The sequence below is a fragment of the Vitis vinifera genome, chromosome 9, assembly GCF_030704535.1.
Source record: "Vitis vinifera cultivar Pinot Noir 40024 chromosome 9, ASM3070453v1".
Lineage (NCBI taxonomy): Eukaryota > Viridiplantae > Streptophyta > Magnoliopsida > Vitales > Vitaceae > Vitis > Vitis vinifera.
The window spans coordinates 1101198-1119066 of record NC_081813.1 but is presented as its reverse complement, the minus strand read 5'-3'; the positions used below and the strand labels follow the sequence as shown (position 1 = coordinate 1119066).

The following is a 17869-nucleotide window of genomic DNA, read 5'->3' as shown; positions in this document are numbered from 1 at the left end:
GAAAAGGTTTGCACTTTAGTTTTGTTGTTAAGACTTTTTGACATGGTTGAAGAAAAAATGTTCTCAGTTGTTTTATGCTTGTTTGGGACCACTTTGTTTGTGTATTTATGAACAATATTTGGATTTTCATTGAAAACTGAAATCCCCTTTGTACGAGACCACCTTGTCTTTTATTATGAATTTGTTAAAGAGTTAAGATCACTATATTTTTGTTATGAATTTGTTACCTTTTTGTATAAGTATTATTTTGGTATGATGAGTTGAATGTCTAGTAGTTTGAAGGTTGTGTAAAAGAACCATTACTTCAGTTATAAAGTATAAGTACAATACAAATGCAATATAATTACTTTAGTTGAATGTCTAGTACCCTCTCTTAGAAAGTTCGTACACTCTCTTAGAAAGTTCGTACCCATTCTTAGAAAGTTCGTACCTTCCATTAGAAAGTTCGTACCCTCCATTAGAAAGTTCGTACCATGTCTTAGAAAGTTCGTACCCTCCCTTAGAAAGTTCGTACCCTCCCTTAGAAAGTTCGTACCATCTCTTAGAAATTTCGTACACTCTCTTAGAAATTTCGTACCCTCCATTAGAAATTTCGTACCCTCCATTAGAAATTTCGTACCCTCCCTTAGAAAGTTAGTACCCTTTCTTAGAAAGTTCGTACCTTTCCTTAGAAAGTTCGTACCCTCTCTTAGAAAGTTCGTACCCACCCTTATAAAGTTCGTACCCATTCTTAGAAAGTTCGTACCAATTTCGTACACTCTCTTAGAAAGTTTGTACCCTCCCTTAGAAAGTTCGTACACTCCCTTAGAAAGTTCGTACCCTAACTTAGAAAGTTCGTACCCTCCCTTAGAAAGTTCGTACCCACCCTTAGAAAGTTCGTACCCTCTCTTAGAAAGTTCGTACCCTCTCTTAGAAAGTTCGTACCCTCTCTTAGAAAGTTCGTACCCACCCTTAGAAAGTTCGTACCCACCCTTAGAAAGTTCGTACCCTCCATTAGAAAGTTCGTATTCTCTCTTACAAAATATTGATGACAATTTCATAACAAATTACTAAATGCTCTCAATTTGATTAAAAATAACTTAGAAAAAAAAATTAAAAAATCTAGATATTATAAATCATTACATATTTAAATGTCATTTAACATGACATTTCTACCTATAATAGTTATATGTAAATGGAAACAAAAAATCAAATGTTACCTTTTAACACTTGTAATCACTTGACATCCTTCAAGACATATAAAGCTTCATCTTCAAATTTAATCTATGAACAAAAAAAAAAATTATATAAAAATATTAATAACAATTTGATAACAAAATTTTATAATAAACTCATAAAAAATTATAAAATCGTTATTTAACATCACATTTCTTCCTACAACAATTATATTTGGATAAAAAAATATCAAATATTACCTTTGACACTTGTAATCACTTGAAATTCTTCATCTTCTTCATATAATACAAATTTTAAATTTTCTCTGTCAAAAAGTTTTGAACTTGATCTTGAAATTTGATTCATCAAAATACATCTTACATATTTTGTAATTTGGTAGTTGAAATTATTTAATTTTCATATTAAATTACTATCCTTTTTTTTATATATGAATAATGAGAGTATAAGAGTAGTAGGTAAGATTTTCTTTTTTTAGATAGGGTTAGGTAATGCATTAAATAACAAATTATATTTGATATTTAATAATAAATTATAAAAAATTGTAATATTTAGATATATATGAAATGCATGTGATTATTTCTCACCAACAAGTCATCTTTACCGGTTTGATAAGTTTTTATAAATTTTTTAGTGATATGTACTTTACACATGTCATATTTTTATTGGGGTCAAATGTGGGTAGGTACCCCAAAATGAAGAGTGGGTACCATATAACAACCCATATTTAATTGGTGAAGCAGATTGCCGTCTCTTTGAAAATTCGAACTCAACCCAACCCATCACTGTCTCCAACTTTCAAAGCCGCCCTTCACCATCTCCAATCAAGCTTGGCACGTCTCCATCACCATGACATATGCAAAGGAATAAGTTAATACACCAAAGAAAAAACTAAGAAACCCATGTTTCTACTCTCTTATAGAGGCTTTAAAAAAACCTTAATAACAACATCACATCTTCCAAATGCACACCACCCCCCACCAACTTCAATATGCTCTCCATCGTCTCTTCCAAAAAACCATCACCCCCCATTTCATTATTTTAATGGTGTTTCACACCCTCTTTTATCTTCCTCCTTGGTCAATGATCAAACAGTTCTACACCCTTTCTCTTCTTCATCCATTCTTTCTCCCCCACAATGACCATTGAAGAACCCGAGCCTAACCCCACTTCAGATCACATCCTAGATTGGCTGGAGGATTCGGTTTCGTTTCTTCCGTCTTTCTTGGCTGAATATCCCTGAGGCAACTTACAATGAGGTTGTTGAGTTAACCATCTTTGAGAATCACAACAAATTCATCCCAAGGTTGAAATCTTGGAGTTTAATACCTAGCGTTTTATGACCTTGAAGCTTATTTTGGGGCTCAGTCTTTAAGATATTACAAATTTAAAAATTAGAACATGAGGTTTTGGTGACTTGAATCCGTAACTTGAGAATCACATCCTAAGCTCATTTTAAAGCGAATTGATTATCAATGTAGGGTGGTAAAACCTTTTTATGCATTCAACATCGCATTATTCCAAGACTTAACATCCCGAGCCTCTACTGCACATCATTCCCCAACACCCCACCGCTGTTGACTGGCCTCCACTGTTACATCAGTTCGCCTGAATCTATTCTTCTTCCTATTACTCTTAACTCTTGGAAGTTTCCATAGTTGAATAATTGAGAAGCACTGTTGCCAGTCATTGACAGAAAATTGATTAATGGCGACAAAAAAGAGATAGAAAGGAAAATGAAAAAGAAATGGATTCCTTTCTTTGAATTATTGCTATAGCCACACGCTCCGGCCGGCCCACAAGACGATTCTCTCAGTCTCGCTCCTCTGTCTCTTCTTCTGTTTTCTTTTTCTTTTCTGCCTTTTTCTCTGGTTTAAAACCACTACTGCAACCCATTCAAGAGTCACAAAGTCACCATTCTCACTGCCGTCGGCCTCCATCTCCAGCCATCACCTTTTCACCAGCACACTACTTCCACCTTCATGAGCTGAACTCTGTGAACAGCTCCAACCGAGCCCCCACCGTCATACTCTTTGGTATATTTCCCTTCTTATTTTGCTTTCAAACCGATTCTTTCTTCTTCTTCTTCTTCTTTTTACTTATGCTTCATTTGTTTATTCTTCTGAGAAATTGTTTAAAATTCATGAGACGTTGGATTGCATGGATTGACTCGGAGAATATTGAGTTCGTTTAACAGCTTAAATTGTATATATTTTTTGCTCTTTCCCCCCACCCCCACCCCCACCCCCACCCACCCCGCCCCCCATCTTTTCAAAAGAAGATCTTTTGTCCATTGATTTCCTTCATTACTTTATGGAAAATTTGATATTTTTCTATTTTGGTAAACTCAAACTTCTCTGAAATTTTGTTTTTGGTTTGTGCCTAGGTTAAGACTAAGGTTTGAACAACATAAACCTAATTTGAACCCAATTTTATGTTTCTATAATATTTATAATGTAAATTATTTTATATAGTAATATTTATTTATTTTTTAGATTTTTAAGGAAATAAATATCAAATTAATATTATATAATATATATTTATTTTTACTTTTTTGTTGTTATATATAAATTTTGTCTTATTTACTATTTAATTTCTCATATAAATATATAGAAATTTTGTTTTAAAAAAATATTATAAATGAATTTTGAATTATATAACTCAAAAAAACATTATATTTTCATCGGGTTTGAATAATCATTTTCATTATTGTAATTGGGCTTGCGTTAAGTTTTTTCAAACTAAGTTCAATTTGGTTTGTAGTCAGGTCAAAGGTAAGGCTCAAACAATGCGAACCTAATCTAAACTCAATTTAATATTTCTTAATATTTATAATGTATATTATCTTTTACAATAATATTCATTTTTTATATTTTTATGAAAAAATATCAAATTAATATTATATAATATATATCTTCATTTAAAAAATATATATATATATATACAAATTTGTTTTTACATTTTTGTTGTCATATTTAAATTTTGTCGTATTTTATTATTTAAATTTTCGTATAAATATATAGAAATTTTGTATAAAAAAAAACATTATTGATGGATTTTGAATTATGTAACTCAATTAACCTGAAACAAAACTTGACTACCTTGAACTTAATCGGGTTTAGAGACATGAGGCTTGGCTAGGTTTTGGCTTAATACTTTGGGTTAGAAGTCACATTGGGTTAGATTTTGATCAATTGTTTTTTACTTCTGGTTGAATTTGGGTTAGCAATCAACCCATCAAAATTACAGCCATAACACTGTTCCACGAAATCAAAGGCGAAATTAGTATGTGTTTCTTGACTTGTGACCAAGTCCTACACTCTGGGCTTCTCCCTTCCCTTACAATTATTAATATGACTTTATGAGTACACCCTAGTGATCAGATGATTCTGCACAAAGCAAAATTGGGAATAAATGAAAGGAAAAGAGTTATGTTTGCATTATAATGAAGTAAAGAATGATATCATATTGTTGTTGCTGGTGATGCCCTTACAGTATGAGTACTGTGACCAACAATTCCTGAACTACATACTTTGCTCAGATTCCAGGAGAGCCAAAATCAGCCCTTTATTGAAGTCCTCCTTACTTTTAAGTTCATATGTAGTTCCTATCAACCATTAATAATTTATTCTTCATTTTTTTTTTGGCTCTAACTCATGTAGGACAAGTTCAGATTTTGTTACCAGACATAATACTTTTATTTTTATTTTAGGGAACAGTATAATTAAAGTTTCTATGCTAAATGTAAGATGATATTTGATAAATTAATTTAAAAAGTTAATAACTTAGAGTGTGTTTGACAATGATTTTAGGAAACGGTTTTATCATTTTTAATTCTTTAATTTAAAAATAGTTTATAAAAAAATGTATAAAAAAAATGGTGAAACAACCTATCTTTCTAATTTTAAGTGAAAAGTGAAGCTATTTATAAGGTGTTTAATAAAATTGAAGATTAAAAATTAAGTGTTAAACTTTAATGTTGAGTTATAAATGTTGGAAAGTTACAAGTGGCAAATGAATAAAAGTGAAAAATGATTGGTATGAATTTAAGAGTTTTATTTTACAAATTTATTATTTTATTCTTTATTTTTGGCTCTAATATTTTTGAATGTCTAGTTGTTTTCAGTTTGATCTTTTTACAGAGAACAGGCGCGAGAGCAATGCAGATATTCCCAGAAAGTATGCGGAAACTTTGGAATGAATGGGAGCTACGCTTGATGGTTCTACTAAGCCTTTTCCTACAAATCGTCCTAATCATCTTTAGCAACCGACGAAAGTACACAGTCACGCCTTGGATCAGAATCCTGATTTGGTCGGCCTACTTGTCCGCAGACTGGGTGGCGACAGTATCCCTCGGTACCCTCTCAAACAGCCAAGGAGATTCGGAAGGGAAACTTCTGGATCCAAACTATACCCTCATGGCATTTTGGGCGCCATTCCTTCTCTTGCACCTTGGTGGTCCGGACACTATCACGGCTTACTCCTTAGAAGATAATGAGTTGTGGTTAAGGCACTTGCTTGGACTAGTTGTCCAAGTTGGAGTGGCTTTCTACGTGTTTCTGAGGTCATGGGCAGGAACTCCACTCACATTTCTATCCATTCCAATGTTTGTGGCTGGAATTATCAAGTATGGAGAGAGGACCTGGGTTCTGAGATCTGCAAGCAAGAATCACTTTAGAGATTCTTTGCTTCTAGTTCCTGATCCTGGACCTGATTATGCTCATTTCATGGAGAAATATAGTTCACGGAATTACGACACGCAGGCTGAGCGAATCAGGAAAGAAAAGACTGGTGAAAATCCACTTCAATCTACCGTTGGTGATGACATTACTGTTCCTAGTAGAAAATATATTGACAAAGCTTACTTCTTATTCAAGAACCAATTCAAGCATCTATATGCAGACCTCATCCTCAGCTTGGATGACCAAAAAACCAGTGAGGGCATCATCAGGTACATGTCATCCGAAGACGCCTTCAAAGTGGTGGAGATGGAGCTCAATTTTATGTATGATGTGCTATACACCAAGGCAACAGTGATTTATTCTCTACTTGGCATTCTGCTCCGTTCCACCAGCTTCTCCTTCACTATTTCTACTTTAGCGGCCTTCCACTTCTTCATCGATAAGCACCAGTTCTCAAACATTGACATCGACATTACTTACTTATTACTCTTTGGAGCTATTTTTCTTGAGGTTTATGCCCTCACTAAGCTGATTTTGTCCGACTGGAGCATTGTCTGGTTGAGCAGCAAGACGAACTCCCTGGCTGATTCCATTTACCGAGCCATTACCTCTTTTAGATCAGTTATAACCAGTGACAAGAGATGGTCTAGACGAATGGCACAGAACAATTTAATTGATTCTTGCCTCAGAGACAAAACCAAGTTCAATCAGGTTCCCAGGTTCCTTGACATGAACAATTTCTTAGAGAGGTACTGGTACATGACTTGGGAGAAGGTGGATGACATGAAGGAACCGATCTTCAGCTTGCTCCTAGAGATGACAAATGATGTCAGGGATCTCAGGTCACTACTGAAACACAGAGGTGATTATGTGATTACAAAAAGGCGGGTTATTGAGACACTTGGTTGGAGTATAGTTGACGTGAAATTTGATCACAGCATCCTTCTTTGGCATATTGCAACAGATCTCTGTAGCTATTCTGATGATGACCCCAATCCTAAATCAAGATGCAAAATAAGCAAATGCTTGTCTGAGTATATGTTGTATCTGCTAGTCATGTGTCCATTTATGCTGCCAAAAGGGATAGGGGAGTTTAGATTCCGAGACACTTGTTCAGAGACCAAAAGATTCTTCCAGCAAAGAAGTGAGTCCATATCTAACAGAAATGAAGCTTGCAGATTGTTGCTTGAAGTTGACACAGAAGTTGAGCCCAAAGAGGTGAAAGGAGATAAAAGCAAGTCAGTGTTATTCGAGGCATGTAGGCTTGCCAAGGAGTTGAGATCACTGAATATGGAGATGGGAGAGAAATGGAAGATGGTGAGTGAGGTGTGGGTGGAGATGTTGTGCTATGCTGCCAGTCATTGTGGATGGATTCAACACGGTCAGCAGCTCCGGCGAGGCGGGGAGTTACTCACTCATGTCTGCCTGATTCCCCTGGCGTTCCCCCCCCCCCTCCCCCTGGGCCCCTGGAGTTCCCCCCCCCTATTTCCCCGGAACTTTGATGCCACTTCTTGATCACGAGGAAGCTTGTAATTTGAACATCTCATTTCTTTCGTGACTGCTCGATGTGGGATGGGATTCAAGTAGGGTAAAGAAATGCCAAAATAAGAATATAGAAAGAAGGCCCAATTCTATGGCCCACACTTCCTCGGCCTTATGTTCCCTCAAGCACTAAACCCGATCACTAAATTGGAAATTTAGGCTATGTTTGGTTCCCGGAAAGTACAAAGGAAAGAAAAAAAATGCTAAGAAAAATGATTTTCTCATGTTTGGTTGTCCTATGAAAAATATCAAAGAAAATCAAATATAATTAAAACTAATTAAAAACTTATGTATTTTTAAATTATTTAATCTTTATATTGATGAGTTAAAATAAATAAAATGAGTTTGAAGTAACAAAAAAAATAATTTATCAAATTTTAATCTATTTTTTTATTTTCCTTCACTTTTTCTTTCCTTCTACTTTTCTTTTGTATTTTCTTTCCCTCGTATTTTCCCTCAAATTTTCCGGGAACCAAACATAGCCTTAGGCTTTATTTATTTATTTTAAATAAAAAGTTTCTAAAAACAGATTAGGTCCATAAAACACTCTTTACTTTTCTTTTTTTTTTTTTGTTTTTTTTTACCTAAAGTGTGATTAGAGAATTTTCAGATTCACATGATGAGGATAGAACCTTCGTCTCGCCTATAAGGAAAGAGGGGGTTGGGCACAAAAAAAGAGTAATTTAACATATTTCTAAATGCTTCAAAATAACAAGATTTAATATAATAACAAAAGTTTATAATAATTATGTTTGATTACTAACAAAGTGTTGAAAATTATCTAGATTAAGTCGTATTAATTATTTAGTGGTTTTTATGTGATACATTTATGAATTTGTAATTGAATCCAATGTTTGATTATTTAGATTAATTCTTTAATTTTTGGATTTTTAATTTAGAGAAAAACATCACCACCTAACATTTGATTTTTCAAAATTAATTAAAATTATTAACTCTAGTGGATATTTAGATGCATTTGAATTATAGTCTAGAATTTTAATTATAGAAATTTCACTAAATTGGAAATTTTGTAATAAATTCACTTATAATATAATTTTTTTTATTATAATTTTATTGAGAATTGGATGAGCTACGATATCATGTAGTTAAATCTCAGTTTTGATTTTGGAACTTTCTGGATATATTTTAAATTCTTTTCTTATCAAACCAAGAGATTTTTATAATATTTGATTTGTTTTATTTAGTAAGAATTCATTAAATAAATTTTAAATTTACTTGAAAATAAGAGAACAAAATGGGGACAAAAAACAACTTATCTTAGTCATATTCAATCTTTTTTAATGACAATTTTACTAATATATGATAAATTATTTCTCACCTAAATTGCATACAAAATTTTTAAGATTGAATTTTATTTTATTTTAATTTTTTAAATGAGAAATTGGGTGTAAGTGTAATTGTAGTTACCAAATGGCTACAGCTGCCCAAAAAATGAAATGCAAGCAAAACAGAGGAAGGAGAAAATTCCAAATAAGGGAGTCCATATCTAACAGAAATGAAAATTTTCTAGACTAAGTTGTATTAATTACTTAGTGGTTTTTATGTGACACATACATTTAAATTTATGCATTTGTGATTGAAAGTATATTTGACTATTCAAATTAATTCTTTAATTTTTGGTTTTTTAATTTAGGGAAAAAAATTACCGCTTAAATTTGGATTTTTAAAAATTAATTAAAATTATTAACTCTAGTGGATATTTAGCCCAATTTGAATTATTCTCTACAATTTTAATTGATAGTTGATTTTTTTTAATTGTATTATAATGAGCTAAACTTAAAATTTTATAATAAAAAAAAATTAATTATAATTTTATTGACAATTGGATGAGTTATGATATCATGTAATTAAACCTCAATTTTAATTTCATTTTGGAAGTTTGTAGATTTATTTTAAATTCATTTCTTATCAAATTAAGTGATTTTTTTTTTATTATTTGATTTTTTTTGTTAGTAAGAATTCATTAAATAAATTCTAAATTTACTTCAAAAATAAGAGAACAAAATGAGGGAAAAAAACAATTTATCTTAGTCTATCTTAGTCATACTCATTCTTTTTTTAATGACAATTTTACTAATATATGATAAATTATTTTTCATCTAAATTACATAGAAAAATTTTAAATTTTAATTTAATTTAATTTAATTTTAATTGAGAAATTGGGTTTAAATGTTATTGTAGTTACCAAAATTGTAAGAAAAACAGAGGAGAAAATTAGAAGAAAACTGAGGAAAGAAGGTGACAAAAAAAATTGAATATATAATAGGTGAAGCAGAGTATGTCTGTCTCTTGAAAATTTGAACTCAACTCCATCACTCCAACTTTCAAAACCCCTCACCATCTCCAATTAAGTTTGGCAGATCTCCACAGTTATCAATGGTGGGTGTAGGGACCCCGCCCTCTGAGAACACGTGCCACGCATCTGGCCGAGACACGTGGCACGTATCTTACAGTGACCCATGGCACGCATTGTCATCCGGGTCACCCTCATCCGGACCTTCTTATAAAGCACACATGGCGCACCTTGTATATCCGGACTGCCTCAAGGAAGAGCAAACGACGCTTACGAAGCATAGGCATCCGGACGGCTTCCATAAATACGTCCGCTCCACAATACATCCGGATAACCAACATGGGCTATCCGGATATGATTGTCCGGATCATTGACTAAAGTAAAGCGAGTCTTACACGCTATCGCAACAAACCAGCCATGGCCCACGTCCCATCGCCTGTAGAGTGAAAGGACGAGTTGAGGTGACAACAAGTCACTTCCCACGATCATTCTACATGATCACTTCCCACGATCTCTGATAGCAGCATCACCTACCATGGTTTCTGACAGCCGCCAGTAGGGTGGCGATGACCATGCTGCCTCCGAATGTCATCATGACAAACATAAAATATCTCCTCGCCATTAATGAGAGGAACAGTACTCCTGGCACTATATATGAACCTTTGCACGAAGAAGAAGGTGATCTCCTGATACCTAGTAAAAGACCAACTGATTTATATCTCCCTCTCTAACCATGGCTAACAAAACCATCGGAGGGTGCGTCCGGACACCCTGTTCGGATGTCTTTTGCAGGTACAACGACTGAATCAAGAACCTTTGTGGGTTGAGATCGCGTGTCCATTCATTTGGCAACTACGTGGAACACTAGGAGCGCGAGGCATCAACATTGGCGCCGTCTGTGGGAACTTTTTTTTACTTTGATTCAGTCACTAAAAAAGATGGCCACACCTTCCCGAAGCCGATCATCTGGTAAAGGAGTGGAGGATAATCTTGAATGGCGTCAAGCCATCGAAAGGAGACAGTTGGCAAGCGAGCAACAACTGAAAGCTCTCCTCCAGGAGACAGAAAGATTGAGAGAAGAAAACGATGTATTACGCATCCAGGCTTCAACATCAGGGCCTCCTCGACGTCAGCGTTCAAGGGGCCAAGTAGCAAACTCAAGGCCTCAACAAGAACCAGAATCAATATATCCTGGGACAACAGGAGCTATCCCAGGAGCATGCAACGTAAGACCTCATGAGCCACGCACGCCTATGCCTCGAGCTCCCCGTGAGGAAAGCTCAGACTCTACTCACTTTTCAGCAAAAAGACAACGTGATAAAAAATCCCAGTTGTCAAATTCGATGCGCGCAAGACTAGGCCCATAAGAGCCTGGAAGATCAAGGTCACCAATGGCCACAACCTGGGCACCACGCCCTGACCCCATGGCCACCCCCATGGTGCAAAACGTTCACCCGCATCGTGACCCCGTAGTCACCCCCGTGATGCGGAACGTTCATTCGCACCCAGCGGAACAACCAACTAGGAGAAACATCCCAAACGAGCCACCCATTGGCTCCATCAGCAAAAGGCTGGATGACATGCTCTCCACGCCTTTCTGCTCTCATATCATTAATTACGAGCCCCCAAGGGGATTCCTCGTACCAAAGTTTTCCACATACGATGGAACCAACGATCCCTTCGATCACATCATGCATTATCGACAGCTAATGACGCTCGATATTGGCAATGATGCACTACTATGCAAAGTATTTCCCGTCAGCCTACAAGGACAGACCCTCTCATGGTTTCATCGCCTACCTCCCAACTCTGTTGGCAATTTCAGGGACCTGTCCGAAGCTTTCGTGGGACAATACTTGTGCTCCGCTCGACACAAGCAAAATATCAGCACCCTGCAGAACATAAAAATGCAAGATAACGAATCCTTGAGGGAATTCGTGAAGCGATTTGGCCAAGCCGTGCTTCAAGTAGAGGCTTGTAGTATGGATGCTGTCCTACAGATCTTCAAGCGAAGCATCTGTCCAGACACTCCATTTTTCGAATCACTGGCTAAAAAACCTCCTACAACAATGGATGATTTATTTAGGCGCGCCAACAAATATTCAATGCTCGAAGATGACGTACGTGCAGCCACCCAGCAAGTTTTGGTTGCCGGACGACCATCTAGAAGTAATGCGGAGAGAAACACTAAACCTCCGGATCGGCCAAAGCCGTCTGACCGAAGGTAGGAAGGGCCAAGTCGCCCGGAAATGCCACCTCTCACACCTCTTTCCATATCATATGAGAAACTTCTCCCAATGATCCAGGGCTTGTCCGACTTCAAGTGGCCTAGACCCATTGGAACGGACCCATCCACAAGGGATCGTAGTAGGAGATGTGCCTTCCACAAGGATCATGGCCATACAACAGAGACATGCCGAGCTTTCCAGTTTCTGGTCGAGAGACTCATAAAAGCAGGGCATTTGAAGCAATACCTCCGATCAGATAATGGAGGAAGGGACGCATCCCAACATCACAACCCCGGGACCCCTAGGGCCCCAGCTGCCCCCAAGGTCATTATAAACTATATTAACGGAGGTCCATCTGACGAGGAGTACGACTCTAGGCGAAAGAGACAAAAATTGTTGCGGGCCGCATCAATACACGAACGCATCAATTCCATCTGGCCTGGGCTAACTGGAGGGGGCCCTCGCCCCATAGATGGGACAATCATTTTCCCACCAGTAGATCCCACCCGGACACTGCAACCACATCGCGACGCCCTCATCTTGTCCCTGGAAATTGGGGACTTCGATGTGCGGCGTATCTTGGTTGACCCAGGCAGTTCGGCCAATCTTGTGCAAGCATCAGTTGTTGGCCACATGGGACACAATCTCACAGGCCTCGAAAACCCTGGACGAATCCTATCCGGATTCAACGGGTCTTCAACTACATCCTTATGAGACATTGTACTGCCGGTCCAAGTAGGCCCAGTCACTCTCAACGTACAGTTTTCAGTAGTACAGGAGTTATCACCCTTCAATGTCATTTTGGGGCGCACATGGCTCCACTACATGAAAGCTATCCCCTCTACATATCATCAAATAGTGAGTTTTCTCACCAACGATGGCCAAATCGACCTATATGGCAGTCAATTAGCCGCTTGCCAATGCTATCAGATAGCACGTGAAGCAGGGGTCAACCAGGAAGATGCATCTCCCCCTAAACCCAGCCATACACATGACCAATAGCAATTATTGGGTCCGGCGGACAAAGATCCCCCGACAGCATACCCCTTGCAAACAATCCAAATTTCGGAGGAAAACACTCACCTCACGAACATCAGTTCCCTCATGACACAAGAAGAAACTCAGAGCATGCAAAACATTCTCAGACAGAATCATGACATTTTCGCATGGGCACACTCTGATATGAAGGGAATTCATCCCTCTATTGCATCTCACAGGCTTAACGTCTTTCCAACTGCCAGACCCGTCCGACAGAAAATTAGACGTTTCCACCCGAATAGACAAAAAGTCATCCGGAATGAGATTGACAAATTGCTAATAGCTGGATTCATCAGAGAAGTATCTTATCCGGATTGGTTGGCAAACGTAGTGGTGGTACCTAAAAAAGAAGGAAAATGGCGAGTTTGTGTAGATTACACCAATCTCAACAATGCATGTCCAAAAGACAGTTTTCCCTTGCCACGAATAGATCAAATTGTGGATTCCACTTCCGGGCAAGGGATGCTCTCTTTCTTGGATGCCTTCTCCGGATATCATCAAATCCCCATGTCCCCGGATGACGAAGAAAAGACAGCATTCATAACGCCACACGACCTCTATTGCTACAAAGTCATGTCATTCGGACTCAAAAATGCTGGCGCCACTTATCAAAGATTGATGACTAAAATCTTCAAACCTCTGATAGGCCACACGGTAGAGGTATATATTGATGATATCGTGGTTAAAAGCAAAACCCGAGAGCATCATGTCCTTCACTTATAAGAAGTTTTTCACCTCTTACGAAAGTATGACATGAAGCTAAATCCTTCTAAATGCGCCCTTGGCGTAAGTGCTGGCAAATTTCTGGAATTTATGATCAGCCAAAGGGCATAGAAGTCAGCCCAGATCAAGTCAAGGCAGTCATGGAAACACCCCCTCCCAGGAACAAGAAGGAGCTACAACGACTCACAGGCAAGCTCGTCGCACTAGGGCGTTTTATAGCCCGCTTCATTGATGAATTGCGACCCTTCTTCTTGGCAATATGAAAAGCTGGAGCACACGGATGGACGGACAGTTGCCAGAACGCTTTCGAAAAGATTAAGCATTGTCTTACGCAACCGCCCATCTTGAACAGTCTCATTCCAAAGGAGAAATTGTATATGTATCTGGCGGTATCAGAATGGGCAATCAGCGCCGTTCTATTCCGCTGCCCCTCGCCCAAGGAGTAAAAACCTATCTACTACGTCAGCAGGGCATTGGCAGACGTAGAAACCAGATATTCAAAAATGGAGCTAACAGCCTTAGCCCTTCGAAGCGCTGCCTAGAAGCTCCGCCCTTATTTCCAAGCTCATCCAGTGATCGTACTAACTGACCAGCCCCTTCGCAACATTCTGCACAAACCAGATTTAACCGGAAGAATGCTACAATGGGCCATCGAATTAAGCGAATTTGGAATCGAATTTCAACCCAGATTGTCCATGAAAGGCCAAGTAATGGCTGACTTCGTGCTAGAATATTCCCGAAGACCCAGCCAACACCACGAATCAAGTAAACAAGAATGGTGGACTCTGCGAGTTGATGGAGCCTCACGCTCATCAGGCTTTGGAGTTGGGCTTCTACTACAGTCCCCAACTGGGGAACATTTGGAGCAAGCCATCCGGCTGGAATTCTCTGCCTCTAACAATGAAGCAGAATATGAGGCCATCTTGTCCGAATTGGACCTCGCCCTTGCTCTATCCGTCTCCAAACTCCAGATCTACAGCGACTCACAACTCGTGGTAAAGCATGTCCAGGAAGAATATGAGGCTAAGGACGCACGCATGGCGCGATACTTAGCTAAAGTAAGAGACACCCTACAGCAATTCATCGAATGGACAATCGAAAAAATCAAGCGAGCTGACAATAGGCGCGCTGACGCCTTGGCCGGCATAGCTGTCTCCCTCCCCATCAAAGAAGCCATTCTATTGCCTATACATGTGCAAACCAGCCCTTCTGTCATAGAAACCTCCACTTGCAACACCATTGAGGCAACCCAAGCAAACGACCAAGAATGGACGGACAATATTGCAGAATATCTCCGGACAGACACTCTACCCGGAGATCCCAAGCAGGCACACAAAATCCGGGTGCAAGCTGCCCGTTTCACCCTGATTGGGGGGCACCTGTACAAGCGATCCTTCACAGGACCTTACCTCCAGTGCCTAGGGCATTCAGAGGCCCAGTATGTGTTAACTGAGTTGCATGAGGGAATATGCGGAAATCATTCGGGAGGACGATCTCTGGCACATAGGGCTCATTCGCAAGGATACTATTGGCCAACAATGAAGAAAGACGCGGCAGCATATGTCAAAAGATGTGATAAATGTCAAAGGTATGCTCCCATTCCACATATGCCGTCAGCAACGTTGAAGTCAGTCTCAGGCCCATGGCCTTTTGCACAATGGGGCATGGATATAGTGGGACCCCTCCCAGCAGCGCCTGCCCAGAAGAAATTCCTCCTTGTTGCCACTGATTACTTTAGTAAATGGGTGGAAGTTGAAGCATATGCTAGCATCAAAGACAAAGATGTCACCAACATTGCTTTCAGGAATTTCTGTTCGAAGCTGAACATCCGGAATTCATATTCCACACCACGATATCCTCAAAGTAATGGGCAAGCAGAAGCCACAAACAAGACCCTAATCACTGCCTTAAAGAAAATGCTTGAACAATCCAAAGGGAAGTGGGTGGAGGAGCTACCCGGCGTCCTATGGGCCTATCGAACCACACCCGGACGACCAACAGGAAACACTCCTTTCGCCCTCGCATATGGAATGGACGCAGTCATTCCTACTGAAATAGGTCTTCTTACTGTCCGGACTGATGCAGCAAAGCAAAATGATGCAAACACGGAATTAGGAAGAAATTTGGATTGGACGGATAAAGTAAGAGAAAGTGCAGCCATCCAGATGGCAGACTATCAACAAAGAGCATCCGCCCACTACAATCGCAAAGTAAGGCCCAGAAACTTCAAAAATGGTACGCTAGTCCTTAGAAAAGTTTTTGAAAACACTGTTGAAGTGGGTGCAGGGAAATTCCAAGCTAACTGGGAAGGACCCTATATAGTGTCTAAGGCAAGTGAGAGTGGAGCCTATCATTTACAAAAGTTAGACGGGACTCCATTACTTAGACCATGGAATGTGTCCAATTTAAAACAGTATTATCAATGAAAAAGAGAGACAAGTACAAATAGAAGAAAAAGACATATTTTATTGATATGTATCAATGAATGTGCAAAGAGGTCTCCGGACCACGAAAATACAAAAAGAAGATTACAGCAAACAGTTGCAAAAAGACAAAAGCTATCAGGGAGAACCTTAAAGTTTCTTCTCTTCACCCGGAGGAATTGAAGGGACATCCCGCTTTATGCCATTCTTCTTCATACAACAGCGATAGCCAAAGATGAAGGTGTCATCCACTTGTTTTTGGTAGTCCGCTTCAAGTTCCTCCCTCTCTGCAGCAAACTCCCGTTCTAGCTCTTCTTTTTGCGCTGATAAGCGCAATTGCAAATCTTGTTTCTGCTTCTTTTCAATTGAAGCCTCGGTCTGGAGTTGCCTCACCTCCCCCCGCAGCCGGGCCATCTCATCCTCTGCCTCCTGCAGGCGGGCCTCCATTGATTCCTCCCGGCTCTTTGCATCAGCCAAATCTGCCCGGAGGGCCTCATTCTCCCCTCGGGCAGTGGATACGCTAGCTTCAGCCTTCCCCAGTCTCAGGCGCAACTGGTCTTCAGTATCTTTGTGCCGAGCGGCGAAGGCCTTCATGTAATCAGTGGTCCGCAGCAGGTCAGTGAAAAGATCGTATTGATTGACCATGCCACGGAGACCACTCACCAGCTGCAGGTAAACAGTCAAACGAGAAAAGCAAAGTTAGAAATCACACCACAAACACATATCAGAAGGACAAAAAATAAAAAAGCACAAAGACAGTATACCGATTCCACCATCTCGAACATCTTGGCTGAAGGCATAACACTGGTCAAGTCGGGTGGAATCTGTTTCAGCTTATCTTCCAACTCCGCGTAGCTAAAAGGGCTAGCGGAGGTGCAAGACGCATCATTAACAGGATCCCCGCCTGATGAGGCAACAGAACGAGACTCTTGTTCCGGATTCGGGGCCTCAACATTTACGACCGGATGGGTCTCCCCGGGTGCAACCTCAGCCGGGACCATCACAGGGACGGATGGAGGCTCAGTTGTCATCTCCACTTCGCCCCCCTCCGGATGAGCGTCGTGGGCGGATGAGCAACTAACTTCGATCTCTTGCTGACGATCTTGAAGCCGCCCGAGGAGTCCGGACCTCAGATTGCGCGCCGAGTGAGGCCTCTTTGAAGGTGGCTCCTTCACCAGAACAAGAGCCAGACGGTCCGAATCATCAGAGGGCTGACTCTGGCTTTCTGCCCCTGCTTCCTCCATCGGGGCCGCGCAAACGGCTTCAACTGCATCGACATCCGGAGTAGGGGAGTCCGGATGGTTGATGAACGCAGCTTCCTCAACCAAATTTGCCAGACGGGCAACCGCTGCTAAGAAGGTACTTGAGTGGTTCAGCCTCGCGACGTGTCCGGATCCGCTTGAGATAGAATGAGGAGCAGGGTTCACTGGTTCCTCTATTATTACCTCCGCCTCATGAGTAATTGGCGGAGGGATAAAATCCTTGAGAGGAGTGGACTCCTTCACCCCCTTCCCATTCTTCTTCACTAACTTCCTTCTTTTTGCTGGAGTTTTATTTGGAGGAGAGGTCGCGCCGCGTTTCTGTCTGGGAGCCTTCCGAAGGGTTCCTTCGTTCTTTCTCTTCTCCCGATCATCCAAGAGTGCTCGGCGTTTTTCAGCGTCAACCTCTTTGAACTCCTGGTAGATCGGGAGATCCTTCACAGTGTAATGCTCCCCAGGCACTACCTCCTTTGGCATCTTCCTGGGG

The 17869-nt window shown here is 39.8% G+C and overlaps 1 protein-coding gene across 1 annotated transcript; it reads left to right on the top strand.

Annotated features, from left to right (window-relative positions):
* Window positions 1–5303: 5303 nt before the first annotated feature.
* LOC132254348 (uncharacterized) lies at window positions 5304–12678 on the top strand. The gene is made up of 3 exons (XM_059739816.1): window positions 5304–7274; window positions 12018–12263; window positions 12532–12678. The coding sequence occupies exons 1-3, from the start codon at window positions 5334–5336 to the stop codon at window positions 12676–12678; spliced, it is 2334 nt and encodes a 777-aa protein (XP_059595799.1). The 5' UTR covers window positions 5304–5333.
* The last annotated feature ends 5191 nt before the right edge of the window (window positions 12679–17869 follow it).